Source organism: Heptranchias perlo, chromosome 2 (genome assembly GCF_035084215.1).
Source record: "Heptranchias perlo isolate sHepPer1 chromosome 2, sHepPer1.hap1, whole genome shotgun sequence".
In the NCBI taxonomy this organism is placed as follows: Eukaryota; Metazoa; Chordata; class Chondrichthyes; order Hexanchiformes; family Hexanchidae; genus Heptranchias; species Heptranchias perlo.
This window is the reverse complement of record NC_090326.1, coordinates 114,361,258-114,380,871: the sequence shown is the minus strand read 5'-3', so window position 1 is coordinate 114,380,871 and position 19,614 is coordinate 114,361,258. Positions and strand designations below refer to the sequence as shown.

Here is a 19,614-nt window from a genome sequence, read left to right as displayed (position 1 = left end):
AGTTGAAATTTCTATAGGGTGGGGCTCAGAGGGCATTGGAAAAATCAGTACTGGAGGTAACAAGGTTTCAGCAGCAATTAAGTGAGAATGGAGGCTGTCACTGTTTTAGATGTGGAAATCGGTGGTTTTGGTGATGGATTAGATGTGCAGTTTAAAGTTCAGTTCAGGAGTCATGTGAGCAGGTATCAGTGGTGAGGCTGAAGTGCAGTTTCTGGTGAGAGCTGAACAAATGGCTACACTCATGCCACTGTTTAGTTGGAGGAAGTTCTGGCTCATCCACAATTTAATGTTTGACAGGAAGTCAGACAATATAATTACGATAGAGTCGAGGGAGGTGATGGAGAAATAAAGCTCAGTGCCATCAGCTTTCACGTGGAAGCTGATCTCATAAAATTGCTGAGAGGCATCATGTGCATGAAGAACAGGAAGGGACCAACGGTGAAAGCTTGGGACAAACCAGATGTGACACTGCAGGAGGAAAAGGCATTGAAAGAGATGTGCTGGTGTACATTGAGACAGGTAGGAATGGAGCAATGAAGGGGCGATGCCACAGATCTCTTGCTACCACCATGGCAGTTTGTGCAGAGAACGTAGCTCCATGTTCTCTGTCCATAACATTTACTTTTAGTTGCACCTTACTGTTATTCCACTACTATTTAAATAAAACTACAACTTTCTTCCCAGAAAATATGTATAGTCCTCACAGATTTCCTGTACTATGAAAGTTATATATATATTTTTTTAATGTATATACTCAGCCATTATTATTCGGCTGTTAGCCACACTAGTTACAAATAATATAGAGGAGAGTACTTATTATAAAGTTTGCTGATGGCACCAAATCAAATGACCAGGTAACAAGTATAAGAGAGATCGATAGATTGCAAAAGGATCTAGGCCAATTAAATGGGCAGTATAAAAAATGCTGGACTTTACTATAAGGCAATGCATATTTGAACATGAATAGTTATACATGTTGTAGGGAGGTGTACTAACGGGTGGAATAAGAAAATGTTTTACTGTGACTATTAAATGTCTAGTCAATGTGAAGTTGTCAACAATATCCGATACTGGAATGCATGTTAAGGGAATTTAACTACAAGTCGAAAAAAGTTACCTCCACATAGATTACTCTGTTCTCTTCAAATAGTGCCATGGGATCTTTTACATCCACCTGAGCAGACAAACAGGGCCTCAGTTTAACATCACATCTGAAAGATGACACCTCTGAAAATGCAGCACTCCCTCATACTACACTGAAGATTCAAACAAGATTATCTGGGAGGAGTAAAGATAGAAAATACTGGAGAAGCTCAGCAAGTGAGGTAGCATCTGTGGAGAAAGAAACAGAGTTAACGTTTCAGGTCGAAGACTTTTCGTCAGAACTGGAAGATGTTAAAGAGTTAAAGTTTTTAAGCGAGTACGGAGACAGGGAAAGGGCGGGGGGGGGAAAAAACAAAAGGGAATGTCTGTGATAGGGTAGAGGGCAAAAGTGATTAAATGACACCTCTTGCGGACAGAGCGGAGGAGTTCAGCAAAGTGATCACCCAGTCTGCGTTTGGTCTCCCCAGTGTAGAGGAGACCACATTGTGTGCCGTGAATACAGTCTACTAAATTAAAAGAAGTACAAGTAAACTGCTGTTTCACCTGAAAGGAGTGTTTGGGGCCCTGAACGATGGGAAGGGAGGAGGTGAAAGGTCAGGTGTTGCATCTCCTGCGCTCGCACAGGAAGGTGACATGGGGAGGAGAGCGGTTGTTGAGGGTGATGGAAGAGTGGACCAGGGTGTCGTGGAGGGAGCATCCCTTCGGAATGCTGAAAGGGAAGGGGAGGGGAAGATGTGTTTGGCGGTGGGATCGCGCTGGAGGTGGCGGAAATGACGGAGGACGATACATTGAATGTGGAGGCTGGTGGGAAGGAAGGTGTGAACTGGAGACCCTATCATGGTTCTGGGAGGGAAAGGAAGTGGTGAGGGCAGAAGTGCGGGAAATAGGATGGACGCGGTCGAGGGTCGTGTCAACTACAGTGGAGGGGAATCCTCGGTTGAGGATAAAGGAAGACATATCTGGTGTGGAAGGTGGCATCATCAGAACAGATGCGATGGAGACGGAGAAACTGGGAGAAGGGAATAGAGTCCTTACAGGAAGGAGGGTGGGAGGAAGTGTAATCAAGGTAGCTGTGGGAGTCGGTGGGCTTATAATAGATATTGGTTGACAGCCTATCCCTGGAAATGGAGATAGAGAAGTCGAGGAAGGGAAAGGAAGAGTCGGCCGAGGGAAGGGTGGAAATTGGAAGCAACGTGATGAAATTTTCTAGTTCGGGGCTGTGGGAACCCATACAGGTTCCCATAGCGACACCTTTCATTTGGAGGAAGTGAGTGGAGTCAAAGGAGAAGTTGTTCAACGTAAGAACAAGTTCAGCCAGGCGGAGGAGGGTTGTGGTGGGTGCGGACTAGTCGGGCCTCCGTTCAAGGATGAAGCAGAGGGCCCGCAGGCCGTCCTGGTGGGGGACGGAGGTGTAGAGGGACTGGACATCCATGGTGAAAAGGAGATGGTTAGGGCCGGGGAACTGGAAACTGTTAAACCGTCAGAAGAGTCGCGGATATAGTTTGGGAGAGAGTGGACAAGGGGAGAAAAAATAGAGTAGACTCCCACAGCTACCTTGATTACACTTCCACCCCGCTTTCTGTAAGGACTCTGTTCCCTTCTGTGCGAGCGCAGGGGATGCAACACCTGCCCCTTCACCTCCTCCCTCCCCACCGTCCAGGGCCCCAAACACTCCTTCCAGGTGAAACAGCGGTTTACTTGTACTTCTTTCAATTTAGTATATTGTATTCTCTGCTCATGATGTGGTCTTCTCTACATTGGGGAGACCAAACGCAGACTGGGTGATCGCTTTGCTGAACACCTCCGCTCTGTCCGCAAGCGTGACCCTGACCTGCCGGTCACTTGCCATTTTAATTCCCTGTCCCACTCCCACTCTGATCTCTCTGTCTTCGGCTTCTTACACTGTTCCAATGAGGCATGAGGATCAGCATCTCATCTTTCGTTTAGGCACTTCACAACCTTGCAGACTCAACATTGATTTCAAATAACTTCAGATCATAACCACTGCTCCCAGTTTTTCGGACAGCTAGTGCTGGTAATGGTTCTGCTGCTGCCATTTACAGTCCCATTACCACTTTCCTTGCCTTGCACCATAATCACTTTTGAGATTTAATCACTTTTGCCCTCTACCCTATCACAGACCTTCCTTTTTGCTCTTTCCTCCCCTCCCCCTCCCTCCCCCCCTCCCCCCTTTCCCTGGCTCCATATTTGCTTAAAAACGTTAACTCTTTAACATCTTCCAGTTCTGATGACAGGTCTTTGACCTGAAATGTTAACTCTGTTTCTTTCTCCACAGATGCTGCTTGACTTGCTCAGCTTCTCCAGTATTTTCTGTTTTTATTTCAGATTTCCAGCATCCGCAGTATTTTGCTTTTGATTATTTGGTAGGTAGCATGATTCAGGTTTTTCAACTGCTGGGAAGAATGGATAATGTGAGCAAGTTACTTCATTTGGATTGTGAGCACAGAACTAGAGTACACCCATACAAAATTAACAATATCGAGCAAAATTTAAGAGTAAAAGTTTTTTTTAACCTACAGAGTAATGCTTAGGGATGGGCAATAAATGCCGGCCTTGCCAGCGACGCCCACATCCCGTGAACGAATAAAAAAAAATATGTAGAATATGCTCCCAATTAATTCCTTGTCAAGAGTGACTTGAGGGGGTTTCCACGAGAACTGCAAGCTATTGAAACTACTATTTCCACTCAGGCTCTGTATATAGATAGATTGAAAGATTTTTTGTAATCTAGGCAATCCTTTAGGTAATCCTATTGCTAGCAAAGGTTCGAAAATTAAATTGTGTAGTATGCCTCCTTGGGCAAGATCCACCATCCATGTAATTCAGAGCTCATATTAGTATTACAGTGGCTACTTTTAGCAACCCCTCAGATAATGAAGCAGTCCGAGCCCGCAAGCAGCAAGACCTGGACAACATCCAGGCTTAGGCTCATAAGTGGCAAGTAACATTCGCGCCAGACAAGTGCCAGGCAATGACCATCTCCAACAAGAGAGAGTCTAACCACCTCCCCTTGATATTCAACGGCATTACCATCGCCGAATCCCCCACCATCAACATCCTGGGGGTCACCATTGACCAGAAACTTAACTGGACCAGCCATATAAATACATTGGCTACAAGAGCAGGTCAGAGGCTGGGTATTCTGCGGCGAGTGACTCACCTCCTGACTCCCCAAAGCCTTTCCACCATCTACAAGGCACAAGTCAGGCGTGTAATGGAATACTCTCCACTTGCCTGGATGAGTGCAGCTCCAACAACACTCCAGAATCTTGACACCATCCAGGACAAAGCAGCCCGCTTATTTGGCACCCCATCCACCACCCTAAACATTCACTCCCTTCACCACCGGCGCACGGTGGCTGCAGTGTGTACCATCGACAGGATGCACTGCAGCAACTCGCCAAGGCTTCTCCGACAGCACCTCCCAATCCCGTGACCTCTGCCACCTAGAAGGACAAGAGCAGCAGGCACATGGGAACAACACCACCTGCACGTTCCCCTCCAAGTCACACACCATCCCAACTCGGAAATATATCGCTGTTCCTTCATCGTCGCTGGGTCACAATCCTGGAACTCCCTTCCTAACAGCACTGTGGGAGAACCTTCACCACACGGACTGCAGCGGTTCAAGAAGGCAGCTCACCACCACCTTCTCAAGGGCAATTAGGGATGGGCAATAAATGCCGGCCTCGCCAGCGATGCCCACATCCCATGAACGAATTTTAAAAAAAATTTTGGATTCGGCTATTACCGTCAGGACATTGTCAGCCCTTGCTTGCAAAAAAGGACAGCTCGGTGACCATCTACATTGCAGCCCTGCCAAAGGAGGTGCTAGTACAACAATGGATACAGCCCTGGTCACTATGATTTACTAAAAGTTTGTTAATGTATTAGGATTCTGAAAGCTGCAGCATCTGTGAGGGATGACAAGTGGACCTGAAAGCTACAGATATTTGTGAAATGTGAATTGATGATCTATATGCATAAGCTTCTGCAAATTGCAAACACATAACAGAAGATTTGGAATCCCTCCCTTAACCATATCACAACTTGTGATAGAGCCCTGTGAGTCTCCAGATGTACTTTGCTCTTCATCCTCCTTCGTCCTGAAAGAGATTTACCACAGCTGACCTGCCTAGTGAGCTTGAGGATGCCCCGATCAGTATCATCTCGTGACAGTCAAAACAGATGCCCTTGGAAAGATACCTAGCAACATTTAAATAGGCTGTGTGTTCCGCCTGGGGAGAAAAGGCCTTGAGAATTGATGGTTTGACAGCATTTTAGGTTATGTTAGCGGTCTAAAGCTTTGACATAAAAAGAAAAAAAATGAGCATTACTGTGACTACAGTGAAACTTGTATTTTACTCTCTGATTCCTGGCTTGGGAGGATCCTTTGCAATGTATAATTCCTGTGATTTTGGATTGCTTTGTAGTATGGCTGGATTTAGAGTGAAGTCCAATTCGAGCAAAGTACATGCAGCAGTTATTTCAACTTTCTTTTGCTTAGCTTGCATTTGGAATGCTGATTTGGGGTTAAACCAATAACATGCAATAAATGGGGTTGTTTCTTTGAAAGAGGAAGAAATCTTTATATACATAATACCTGACGATTTGAGCACTGGTGACATTTTAAGGCTATAATTACAACAGCAGATAAGGAAAAAGCACCAAGATTTAAAGCGGAATGAGAGCATTGCTATTTATATTACATGTTTAGGAGTGCAGCAAGTTACTATTAGAATAAATAAATGTGTAAGTAAAATATACATTAATTGTGAAGGAGTTATTTTTATTCCAGGGTGAGTAACGTACTATTCATGGTTACTAATCAGTGGTAGTTTGGTCACTGTATCAGGTCTGATTACATGGTAAAAGCTTGATATCTTGTTTGTAACATTAGCAGGAATTATTAGAAATTTAATAGCGATTTAGATAGCTAATAAAATCTGATTAATATTATGTGATACAGTGTGATATTTTTAAATGTAGGAAAGTTTTATATTGTATTTTCATCTGGACACTCATTTTATCTCTTTAGGGAAAAGAAGAGATGGTTACAGCTGTACCATTTGCAAGACCTCAGGACATTGGACCATCACTTGCTATAGTTTCCAAAGTAAATCGCATTCAAGACCAACTGTTAAAGAAATATGACACAGAGCTATACATGCACCTTAATCGACTAGAAATAGCACCTCAGATTTATGGAATGTAAGTGATTCAATGCAATTTTATCTACCCTTGCTTCATTAATTTAGCTCCATTAAAAAAAAATGCTCAATGCTTTTAGTTGTGCAAATTATGTAAAGAATCAGATGTCCCAATATATTTTATAAGTACGACACCATGAAGTAATAACTTGTGCAAGCAACATGTACAATAGGAAATGGTTATTTCATGAGCTATGCACTATAAAAAATAACCCTGTATTTACTGGAACAGTAAACAAATTTGGGAATAATGTTACAATTCTATTTAAATTCATAACTGCCAAAGTGTAAGTTCTTTGCGCATATTCAGGTCATGTGAAAAAATAATTAAGTGGAAGGACTTGATACAGTATAATTCTCTAGAAATTAAGGTTTCATAAATTCTTCTGAGTATGCCTATTTTGTGTTTACAAAGTAATGACTGTGTCAATAGACTTTACAGTTTCAAGATAAAGGAACATTAATGTCACTTATTGCAAAAAATGGCAGCCACAATAAATTTAACATTCAACAAATGTGTAAAAATAGATGAACTGTTAAGGCAACTTGAGTTATGTCTAAGTTGTTTTATTGCAGTCATGGTTATAATACAGAATTATTTTAATTCTAATTTTTAAAAAAAATACTATCTTCTATCCGCTGAAGAGATAAAGTGTGACTCCAGTTAAAAACACATTGTGTACTGACTTACAAATGGTACCTTTAGCAACTAATGTCCATACTGGGTGATAGTTGTCTTTTTGTTGTTAAGCATTCCGTCCTTTAATGGTCTAAATTCTGTCAAAGCAATGAGTTAGGAATAACATGAGCAAGTGGAAAAAGAATGAGAACATTGAACCACATCCATATGTATGTATACATATAGCTTGAGGATCGTGCCAACAAGCTCATCTTTTTCTTCTCCCAGTCCAGTGATGAATAAATTGTGAGGAATAGACTATGCAATGGAGAATATTGAAGAGATTGGCTTTGTACTGTTTCAAAATTACTGCATACCATTGACGCTTACTACTTTGTTGAATGTAGACTGATGTGTTCCACAGTATAGTGTTAGAAATAAAACTCAAATATGTGGGTCAGACAACTCGGACACCAGCCAGATGTAAACACAAACTGTGATTTGAAATTTTTACCATGTTTCCCTACATTACAACAGTGACGACACTTCCAAACTACTTCATTGGCTGTGAAGCACTTTGGGATATCATGAAGTCATGAAAGGTGCTTTCTAATTGCAAATTCTTTCTTCTTTCTTTCATATGTCTGTGTGATACAATATACTTTTATTTCAGTTTTAAGTTACCCCAGCTTAATTCACTGTCAGCCATTTACATTCATAAGAAAGGAACATAGGAACAGGAGTAGGCCATTCAGCCCCTCGTGCCTGCTCCGCCATTTGATAAGATCATGGCTGATCTGTGATCGAACTCCATATACCTGCCTTTGGCCCATATCCCTTAATACCTTTGGTTGCCAAAAAGCTATCTATCTCAGATTTAAATTTAGCAATTGAGCTAGTATCAATTGCCGTTTGCGGAAGAGAGCTCAAAACTTCTACAACCCTTTGTGTGTAGAAATGTTTTCTAATCTCGCTCCTGAAAGGTCTGGCTCTAATTTTTAGACTGTGCCCCCTACTCCTAAAATCCCCAACCAGCATAAATAGTTTCTCTCTATCCACCCTATCTGTTCCCCTTAATATCTTATAAACTTCGATCAGATCACCCCTTAACCTTCGAAACTTCAGAGAATACAACCCCAATTTGTGTAATCTCTGCTCGTAACTTAACCCTTGATGTCCGGGTATCATTCTAGTAAACCTACGCTGCACTCCCTCCAAGGCCAATATGTCCTTCCGAAGGTGCGGTGCCCAGAACAGCTCACAGTACTCCAGGTGTGGTCTGACCAGGGTTTTGTATAGCTGCAGCATAACTTCTGCCCCCTTGTACTCTAGTCCTCTGGATATAAAGGCCAACATTCCATTTGCCTTCTTGATTATTTTCTGCACCTGTTCATGACACTTCAATGATCGATGTACCTGAATCCCTAAGTCCCTTTGGACATCCACTGTTTTTAACTTTTTACCATTTAGAAAGTACCCTGTTCTATCCTTTTTTGATCCAAAGTAGATGACCTCACATTTGTCTACATTGAATTCCATTTGGCACAGTTTTGCCCATTCACCTAATCTATCAATATCACTTTGTAATTTTATGTTTTCATCTACACTGCTTACAATGCCACCAATCTTTGTGTCATCGGCAAACTTAGATATGAGACTTTCTGTGCCTTCATCTAAGTCATTAATAAATATTGTGAATAATTGAGGCCCCAAGACAGATCCCTGCGGGACTCCACTAGTCACATCCTGCCAATGTGAGTACCTACCCATTATCCCTACTCTCTGTCGCCTTTCGCTCAGCCAACTTCCTAACCAAGTCCGTACTTTTCTCTCGATTCCATGGGCTTCTATCCAAGCTAACAGTCTCTTATGTGGGACCTTATCAAATGCCTTCTGGAAGTCCATATAAATAACATCCATTGACATTCCCCTGTCCACTACTTTAGTCACCTCTTCAAAAAATTCAATCAGGTTTGTCAGGCACGACCTACCTTTCACAAATCCATATTGGCTCTCTCTGATTAAATGAAAATTCTCGAGGTGTTCAGTCACCCTATCCTTAATTATAGACTCCAGCATTTTCCCCACAACAGATGTTAGGCTAACTGGTCTATAATCCCCTAGTTTCCCTCTCTCTCCTTTCTTAAAAAGCGGAGTGACATGTGCAATTTTCCAATCTAGAGGGACAGTTCCTGAATTTAGAGAACTTTGAAAGATTATAGTTAGGGCATCCGCAATGTGCTCACCTACTTCCTTTAAAACTCTGGGATGGAAACCATCTGGTCCTGGGGATTTGTCAATCTTTAGTGCTATTATTTTCTTCATTACTGTTGCTTTACTTATGTTAATTTTATCGAGTCCCTGTCCCCGATTCAATATTAGTTTTCTTGGGATTTCTGGCATGCTATCCTCTTTTTCTACTGTAAATACTGACGCAAAGTAATTGTTCATCATGTCCGCCATTTCCCCATTGTCAATGACAATATCCCCACTTTCAGTTTTTAAGGGGCCAACACTGCTCCTGACCACCCTCTTTTTCCTAATATAACTATAAAAGTTCTTTGTATTGGTTTTGATATCCCTTGCGAGTTTCTTTTCATACTCTCTTGTAGCCCTTTCTATCTGTTTTATGACCCTTTGTTGCTCTTTGTATCTTTCCCATTCACCAGGATTTGTGCCATTTTTTGCCATTTTGTATGCCCTTTCCTTATATCTTATACTGTCCCTCACCTCTTTAGTTGTCCAAGGCTGTTTTTTTTGGCGAGTAGAGTTCTTGCCCCTCAGGGGTATAAACCGATTCTGTATCACGTTAAATGTTTCTTTAAACATTTCCCACTGATCATCAGTCATTTTACCCATTAACAGATTTGCCCAGTTTACTGTGGACAGTCTCTGTCTCATCCCATTGAAGTCGGCCTTGCCCAAGTCTGGAATCTTAGCAGCTGATTCACTTTTTTCCCTTTCAAACACTACATTGAACTCGATCATGTTATGATCACTATTGGATAGATGTTCACGCACAGTTAAGCCGTTAACTAAATCTGGTTCATTACTCATTACTAAATCTAGTATGGCTTGCTCCCTTGTTGCCTCTAGGACATACTGCTGTAGAAAACTATCCCGGACACACTCAAGAAATTCACTACCTTTCTGACAGTTGCTAGTCTGCTTTTCCCAATCTATGTGAAGGTTAAAGTCCCCCATTAAGACCACTATGCCTTTCTTACACGCTTGTCTAATCTCTGCATTTGTACAATCTAGCACTTCAGAGCTGCTGCCAGGGCTCCTATATACAACTCCCACTATAGTCTTAGATCCTTTCCTATTTCTCAATTCAAACCATAAGGTCTCTGGCTGCTTACCTCTCGTTATATCCCCCTTTATCATTGAAGTGATTTCATCTCTAATCACTAAGGCTACTCTCCCCCTCTTCCATTTTCCCTATATATCCTGTAGACCTTATAACCCGGTATATTTAGTTCCCAATCCTGACCACCTGCAGCCATGTCTCAGTAATAGCTATCATGTCATACCCTCCAATTTGAATTTGAACCTGTAGTTTATTTAATTTATTCCTTATACTCCGTGCATTTGTATATAGAACTCTTAGTTGGGCCACACACCCTAGCCTGACCTTCAGCTTTGAAGCTGTTTTTATTTTATCTGTTGTGCCTAAAGTACACTTTCTTTCCGCTGCTCCACGCTTTTCCCTTTCACTTGTTCTTGAACAACTGTTTGTACTATTTGTATTGTAAATTTCCCCTGGGTCTTCCCCTCTCTTGCTGCTCTCAACTTTATTCCCTTCTGACTCCCCTCTCAGGTTCCCATCCCCCTACCGCTCTAGTTTAAACCTTCCCCAACAGCACTAGCAAACACCCCCGCGAGGACATTGGTCCCGGTCCTGCTCGGGTGTAACCCGTCACGCTTGTACAGGTCCCACCTTCCCCAGAACCGGTCCCAATGTCCCAAGAATCTAAATCCCTCCCTCCTACACCATCCCTGCAACCATGCATTCATCTGGTCTATTCTCCTATTCCTATACTCACTAGCACGTGGCATCCTGAGATCACTACCTTTGAAGTCCTGCTTTTTAACTTATCTCCTAACTCCTTAAATTCACCTTGCAGGACCTCATCCCTTTTTGTACCTATGTCGTTGGTACCAATATGGACCACGACTACTGGCTGTTCACCCTCCCCCTCCAGAATGCCCTGCAGCCGCTCCGTGACATCCTTGACCCTAGCACCAGGGAGGCAACATACCATCCTGGAACCACGTTTGCGGCCGCAGAAACGCCTATCTGTTCCCCTTACAATTGAATCCCCTATCACTGTAGCCCTGCCACTCTTCTTCCTCCCCTCCTGTGCAGCAGAGCCACCCGTGGTGCCCTGAACCTGGCTCTTGCTGCTTTCCCCTGATAAGCCATCTCCCCCAACAGTATCTAAAGCAGAATATCTGTTTGAGAGGGAGATGGCCCCAGGGGACTCCTGCTCTACCTGCCTAGTTCTTTTACTCTGCCTGGCGGTCACCCGGTTCCTTTCTGACTGCGTAATCTTTACCTGCGGTGTGACCACCTCACTGAACGTGCTATCCACCATAGTCTCAGCATCGCGGATGCTCCACAGTGAATCCACCCTCCGCTCCAGCTCCGAAATGTGGTTAGCCAGTAGCTGCAGCTGGACACACTTCCTGCACACAAGGTCGCCAGGGACACTGGTAGTGTCCATGACTTCCCACATAGTGCAGGAGGAGCATATCACGGGTGCGAGCCGTGCCGCCATGACTTACCTTCGACTCTCAGACTCTCCTCCTGCTCTAGGCCTCTCCTTTTATACTGTGCTCACCTCTCAGACTCTCCTGCCTCACCTGTGACGTCGCACAGTAGTTGTCTCTTGTTACAGGTCTGCTGCTGCTTTTATTCCCCAATCTCAGTCTTCTACGCTCAGGACCACTGCCGCTCTGTGGAAAAAATTAGGAAAAGCAAGGCAAAGCAGCACCTCCTTCCCCCGCTTCACCGAACTCCCACACTTACCAAACTCTCAGCAGTTCACACTGTGTTGTCCGCACACCGTGCTGTCGCACTGCGACAGGGATTGGGAGTACCTGTGATTTTGGCCCGATAATAACTCGGAGCTGGGAAGAGAGCAGTGGAAGAGGATTTGAGGACGGGAAACCCGGAAGTAAGGATTTCCCGCAGGTCCCGCCGAATTTAACCGCAGGACCTGTTTTAAATTATCTCAACAAGTTTCCCGCCCAACAACCAGCCAGGTTGGGAAGGAATCGGACATCATGGTGGTGGGAATTGAACATCGTGGGGTGGAGGGTGTTGGTCGCTCGTGGGGTGTTTAAGTGGTAAGCTTGGTGGGCCTAGGGGAAGCACTCCTGCTCCTCTTGGTCCACAAACAGTGCAATAAAGGCACTTACCTCATGGATCCGGCCCTTCTTGCCTCCTTTCATCTACCAGGTTTCCCAATGATCCTGTCCTGGGGGGTTAAAATGACACCCTTTATTGCTCATGTCACCTACTCTGCTGTGCAGACCACCTTTACGAAAACTATTGTATGGCTCCAAGAGGGAAAGGATATACTTGATACGTAGTTTAAAAATGATAAATTGATTTGTATATCATTCCTTGGTATGCATTGCATTAGTAATTAACATTTAAATATGGTGGTCCAATTATACTGCTGTAAGGAATCTTACAACACCAGGTTATAGTCCAACAGTTTTATTTGAAAATCACAAGCTTTCGGAGGCTTTCTCCTTCGTCAGGTGAAGTGTGGGATTCCTTGAATGTTACCGCATTTATAGTCAGAGAACAATACCTGGTGATTACAGATAATCTTTCCAACTGCCCATTGTCAAGGCAATCAAAGTGTTCAGACAGAGAGATGTTGCATACAGGACCACCGAATATACAAACAGCCAGAACAAAAGAGAGAGAGAGAGAGAAACATCCGAAAGGAAGAGAAAGAGAGAGAATGACCCGTTGTATTAAAAACAGATAACTTTTTTTCGATGGTGGGGTTACGTGTAGCGTGACATGAACCCAAGATCCCGGTTGAGGCCGTCCTCATGGGTGCGGAACTTGGCTATCAATTTCTGCTGGACGATTTTGCGTTGTCGTGTGTCTGGAAGGCCGCCTTGGAGAACGCTTACCCGAAGATCGGTGGCTGAATGTCCTTGACTGCTGAAGTGTTCCCCGACTGGGAGGGAACCCTCCTGTCTGGCGATTGTTGCGCGGTGTCCGTTCATCCGTTGTCGCAGTGTCTGCATGGTCTCGCCGATGTACCATGCTCCGGGGCATCCTTTCCTGCAACGTATGAGGTAGACAACATTGGCCAAGTCACAGGAGTATGAACCATGTACCTGGTGGATGGTGTCCTCTCGTGCAATGGTGGTATCTGTGTCGATGATCTGGCATGTCTTGCAGAGATTGCCGTGGCAGGGTTGTGTGGTGTCGTGGACGCTGTTCTCCTGCAGCTGTGAAGGGTAAAATGTGGCATAGTGCAACTTAATGTACCCACTAGATTTGAACACATAACAACATTTTATAGTAACAAGCATTACATTAATGAACTGTACTTTATTTGACAATTTTGTGGTTGAACCTTCCTTAAACATCTGAACCACAAACATTTTTTATTAAAAACAGGAAACCTCAAATGATATTGTTTTTCCGAGAATTGTAATCTTACTGGGTGTACTTTATTTCTGTTGAAGAACATGTTTTTTTTATATTTTGGCTTGTCAAGAACGTTCATCTCAAAAGAGTTCACACTAAAATGTTAGCAAAGGGAGTGTATAGCAGAGCATCTCGTTACTTTGGTAGAAAGTTTTACTAAAAAATTACCATACATTATTTGTCGTCATAACAATGTTGGGTAGTTTTGATGTAAACCTGGAATAGCATAGCCTGGACAAAATTTATTTGAGTTTCCAATAAAAATATTTTGTAACATGGGATCAAATAGAATGGGTATAGACCAGCAATATTTAATCTGAATTAATTCTAATTAGCAGTGAAATTCATGTACTAATTTTTATATTATTTGAAAATACTAATTTATTTGTCAATACTATAGTGTTAACTTTAATTGTTTTTAGGGTCAAAGTAGTTTCTTGGGTGTAATTATAAGATAGTGCAGTTCATTGATGATTCAACATGCTGTTCCACATAGTGAGAAGGATATACTTTTTGCATTTATCATTCTAAATGCAGAGAATTATTGGCCTCTATTTTGAGGTGCTGAGCAGAGCTCAAGTGCTTACCTACAGAGAGTGAAAATTGTAGTCTCGTCATCACTGTTCACTCTTAGTCAGTTGCAGGGAAATTACATGAAAGGCTCAAGGTCAGTCTAATTGGTTTTTCAGGTGGGAAATGATAGTGAGGAAAAATATGGAAAAACTTTTGTTTAACAAATTATAATTTTTGCAAAGAATATTGACAAAATGTTCTTTGTTTAGCTTTATTTCATTTATGTATAGTAATAGTAGGACGGGCTATCATAGGAAATCATTATATACTAAGAATGTTTAGAATACTTCAACATTTGTGCACTTACAGCAAGGAAGATAAGTGTTTTGGAATACTATAGATGTGCTATCTGTCTTTTACTGCAGTTGGAGTGTATACAAGTATAAATGGCAGCCGTTAGCTATGTTACTTCATGCAAACAAAACTGTTGTACAGGCTAATGGTATGTTTTTGTTCATAGTAAGGCACATAGGTAAGTATTATTATTGCTAAGAGATCAAAATTGGATAAGACAAAGTGAAATAAGACAGGATTGTTGGGTGGCAGCATTCACTTCGGTAAAATTATCAAATGTATGATTGCTGAGGTGACTTTCATTCTGATGAGCAGTGGCAGACAAATCAGGACATATGCCCTAATAGCTGTAGGGACAAGTAAATGCAAAGTGAGGTAAAATCTAAGTTGATCTTGAAAGATAGAATAAAGAGAGGTGAACAAGTGTACAATAGTCTGGTCTGACTACATCACTTCTCCAGCATTTTTGAGTTCTGTTGTTTGTGGTTGAACAAAGCATCCTACCAAATGGAAAGTAAAGTTAACTTTCCATCACGTGGCTAGGTTTCTTTAAACATTATATTTAACATGCCATAACTGGTATTTAATGAATATAGCATCTACTATATCTACCAAAAAATATTTTTTTTAAAACTGGAAAGTGTTAGGTCGTCAATAATACGTGATCATTATAGACCAAACATCTCAGAAATATCTGGTGGCCAAGATTGATTTAATGTCATCATCAAAATAAACCAAAGCCATGTTAAATGAATATTTAATTTGACAGGCTGTTAGCAGGAGAGTCATAAACAAGAAGGGGAGGGGAGATCTGAACTTACCAATAGTTTCCAGAGAATCCTAGGAGATTAAATTGGGCTTGTAGTACCCATTTTTAGGCACTACAGGGCCACCTAAGACTCTCAAATGTGATCTGAGATACACACGTACACTTCCGACGGGAAGTGCGCAGGATGCCATCTTCGTAAAGGCATTTGCGCACTCGCGCCTAACGACCACCAACAGCATGCAGGGCAGGGATTTCATGACGCGAATCAATGTGCAATGCTGATTTGAAGGCACTGCTGCTATTTTGCAATTCCACACTCCAGCCAACCTCTCTTAACTGAACACTATGTTAAACGACATGATGGATCCTCCGCCAGTGCTATTTAAAGGGATCATGAAGTACTTACAGGTTAGTTGCTGAATTATTTCTTCTGGCTGTTGGTGCAATTGTATGCATTTTTGCAGTTTTCCTATACTTGGCTAAATTTTCAATACTCTACAGGGAGTGATCTGGCTGGTCTTGCAGTACTTTTGGTGGCATTTAAAATATTGTGCTGAGAAAAGTTGCTTTCGGACATGGGTGGCCCGGTGGGGCTTCCTCTTGGAATTGAACATGACTGGGAGAATGAAGAGAGGCCACGCAGAGCAGGACAAGCTGCTCGAAGAGAGAGGATGAGGAGAAGGAAGTGAAAGAGAAAGGGAGGCTACAACATAGGCAGTCCCTTTCTACCAGGACTCTACATGATCAGATTATTAACAGTCCCACCCTCCTTACCTTTCCTCTATCACTGACCAGCACATCGTCCTCTTTATGATTACACATTGGTTCCTCCCTCAGTTCACTGCAGAAATAAAAACCACCACCAAATGCAGATTCAAATCTAGATTTATCAATTCGCTCATTAAATAATGCATACACAATGAAACTAATTACCCTTGTGTATTCCTTAGTGTATGTCCTTCATGTGTCTTCACCTTTCCTAGTGCTCCTACGAGGTGCTTCCCCAGTGGTTGGAGCATGGGAGATGGAAGACTGCCGACATTCAATTGAGGAGCATGCAGATGGTCTTGGAGGGCGACCTCGAGCAGCTCTGGGCCGAGAAGGCCCGGCTTCAGACTGCATCATCTTGGCCATGGGTTGCAGCAGCCTGGTCTGGCTGGCTGACAGTAGAACAGCAAGGGCACTAGCAGAGTGGCAGGACTGAGAGCAGGAATGCTGTCATCCTGAAAGAGGACAGCAGGCTCGTCTTCCATGGAGCCACTGCCACTCTCCCGAGGCGGCACCTCGGCACTCCTGGTGATCTGTTGGAGAACAGATTGCTTGACTGCTGGGGACCCCCCTGAAGCCCCTTTCAACTGTGGTACCAGAGCCACAATGGCAGCAGTCTGAGCTTGCAAAGGGGTAGTCAGGACTTTGATGACATTGGTCATCAGACGCTGCATCATGGTGGGTTCCACATGTGAGCTGATAGAGTTGACCACACGTTCCATGTTGGAAAGGATGGGCTCAAAGCCCTGTGCCAAGTTGGAGCTGGACTCCTCCACACTTCTTGACATTTGTGTGCAGGCTTTCTGGCAGGCTTTCCAGTGCACCAAGCATTTGGTGGTGTCAGCCCATCAGCCGCCTTCTGCAGACTTGTCCATCAAAGTCCTCATCTGAATCCTCTACAGCAGAGCAACCTTGCCTTCCGGCAAGCTGGCTCCAGCGGTATCCTTTCCCCCGCCCTGGCTCCTGCATATTTGTGCCCAGTGTCTCACCACGTGCAGATCCCTCCTCAACCTAGCCTCTAAAGTACATGCAGTGACAGTCTATGAGCTGGTGGTTGCAAGTGTAAGATTGAGTGACAGTGTGCCTTCATCATCACTGCCTTTTTCCTCTGCCTTCTCTGAGGCAGCTTCCAGTTCTTGGGTATCTGAAATGAAAAAGGGACAAGGGTTGGGTTGTGATGAGGGGAGAGGAGAAGGTAAGATGTGTGTGCTTACACCATCTGCAGCTTGTGAGTCAGAAAAGATTGTGGGATGAGGGAGATGTGGGAAGAGAGAAGGAGGATTAGGTATGCAGAGACCCTCATCATCGATCCCTCCAGCACCGCCAGTGGCCACGGCCTCAGCAATGCCCCTTCCCATGATGGCCAACACTGTCTCCTCCATGGGGGTTAAAATGTGTAGGCGCACTTGTCCTCCTCCAGATTTTTATTGCTGCCTCCTGTTATGTGCCAACTTCTGCAAGAAAGAGGGAAGTGTGTCAGTGAGTGTCCTGAAAGATGTTTGGGTGATGTGGCCATCATGGTTGAATAGCTGCCACTGTGTGTGAGCTGTGAGTTGTGGGTGTGAGGCTTGCAACAGTGCTAAGTGTGTGAGGGTGAGGTATACCATATGAATTGAAGGGTTGAGAACTGATTGATAGAGATTGTTGGTAGGTGAGTGATGGGAATGTAATGAATTGAGCAGTGGATGAGGCTAGTGTTGCAGTTGGTAGAATATGCCATTTGAAGATTGAACTCACTCACCTTGACAACTCATGTCAGATCATTGAATTTCTTCCTGCAATGCATCCATGTTCTTGGAACTATGCTCCGAGCATTGACCTCCGGTACTGCTTCTTCCCACTGCCTCCTGAGCATATGGCTGGAGGATCTCCTTCCCGCACCCCCCACTCCGCCCCCGGCGGATATAGGATGCCCCTCCTTCTCCTCTCCATCTCATGCACCAAGGCCTCCAGTGCATTATCATAAAACCTTGGTGCGCGCTCTCTCACAATTTGAGACATCTTCACAAAATGTCTTCCAAAGCAATCCACTTCCTGACACCAATTCCATCAGAAATAGTGCACCTCCCCTTTAAGAGGTGCAGGCTGCCTTTAAGAAGCATTAGCCACTCGCTACAACGGGCCCCCTGTTCATGCAACGAACAGCGCAGATAGTGCTGGCTGCACGCAGAAATCATGTTAAACAGCAGGCAGCACGAATTTAACGTGCTGCCTGCAGCGCAATGAACGGGCGTGGGTTAATCGCGCACCCCGATCCCCACACCCCATTTTCAGGGGTTATCCAATTTAACCCCCCTAATGTTGAGTAACACTGTCACTTCAATATGGAGATTAGGCCTTAATGTACATTGAAGATCTATTTTCAATGGGTTTCTCGTAAGGGCACAAAATGTACTCTGGGTGGGTGACTTCAATGTCCATCACCAAGAGTGGCTCGGTAGCACCATTACTGACCGAGCTGGCCGAGTCCTGAAGGACACAGCTGCCAGACTGGGCCTACGGCAGGTGGTGAGCGAACCAACACGAGGGAAAAATTTACTTGACCTCGTCCTCACCAATCTACCTGTCGCAAATGCATCTGTCCATGACAGTATTGGTAGGTGGTAGGAGTGACCACCGCACAGTCCTCGTGGAGATGAAGTCCCGTCTTCGCACTGAGGACACCATCCAACGTGTTGTGTGGCACTACCACCGTGCTAAATGGAATAGATTCAGAACAGATCTAGCAGCTCAAAACTGGGCATCCATGAGGCGCTGTGGGCCATCAGCAGCGACAGAATTGTATTCCAGCACAATCTGCAACCTCATGGCCCGGCATATTCCTCACTCTACCATTACCAACAAGCCAGGGGATCAACCCTGGTTCAATGAGGAGTGTAGAAGAGCATGCCAGGAGCAGCACCAGGCGTACCTAAAAATGAGGTGCCAACCTGGTGAAGCTACAACTCAGGACTACATGCATGCTAAACGGCAGAAGGAACATGCTATAGACAGAGCTAAGCGATTCCACAACCAACGCATCAGATCAAAGCTCTGAAGTCCTGCCACATCCAGTTGTGAATGGTGGTGGACAATTAAACAACTAACAGGAGGAGGAGGCTCTGCAAACATCCCCATCCTCAATGATGGCGGAGTCCAGCACGTGAGTGCAAAAACAAGGCTGAAGCGTTTGCAACCATCTTCAGCCAGAAGTGCCGAGTGGATGATCCATCTCGGCCTCCTCCCGATATCCCCACCATCACAGAAGCCAGTCTTCAGCCAATTCAATTCACCCCACGTGATATCAAGAAACGGCTGAGTGCACTGGATCCAGCAAAGGCTATGGGCCCCGACAACATCCCAGCTGTAGTGCTGAAGACTTGTGCTCCAGAACCAGCTGTGCCTCTAGCCAAGCTGTTCCAGTACAGCTACAACACTGGCATCTACCCGACAATGTGGAAAATTGCCCAGGTATGTCCTGTCCACAAAAAGCAGGACAAATCCAATCCGGCCAATTACCGCCCCATCAGTCTACTCTCAATCATCAGCAAAGTGATGGAAGGTGTCATCGACAGTGCTATCAAGCGGCACT

At 44.1% G+C, this 19,614-nt stretch overlaps 1 protein-coding gene across 7 annotated transcripts in view; it reads left to right on the top strand.

Annotated features, from left to right (window-relative positions):
- tbc1d5 (TBC1 domain family, member 5) overlaps positions 1–19,614 on the top strand; it is a 495,410-nt gene that overhangs the window by 281,115 nt on the left and 194,681 nt on the right. For all 7 annotated transcript variants that reach the window (XM_068006107.1, XM_068006096.1, XM_068006070.1 and 4 more), the window contains exon 13: positions 6,164–6,336. In XM_068006107.1, coding sequence (XP_067862208.1) covers positions 6,164–6,336 — 173 coding nt within the window. The remainder of the gene's footprint in view (positions 1–6,163; positions 6,337–19,614) is intronic.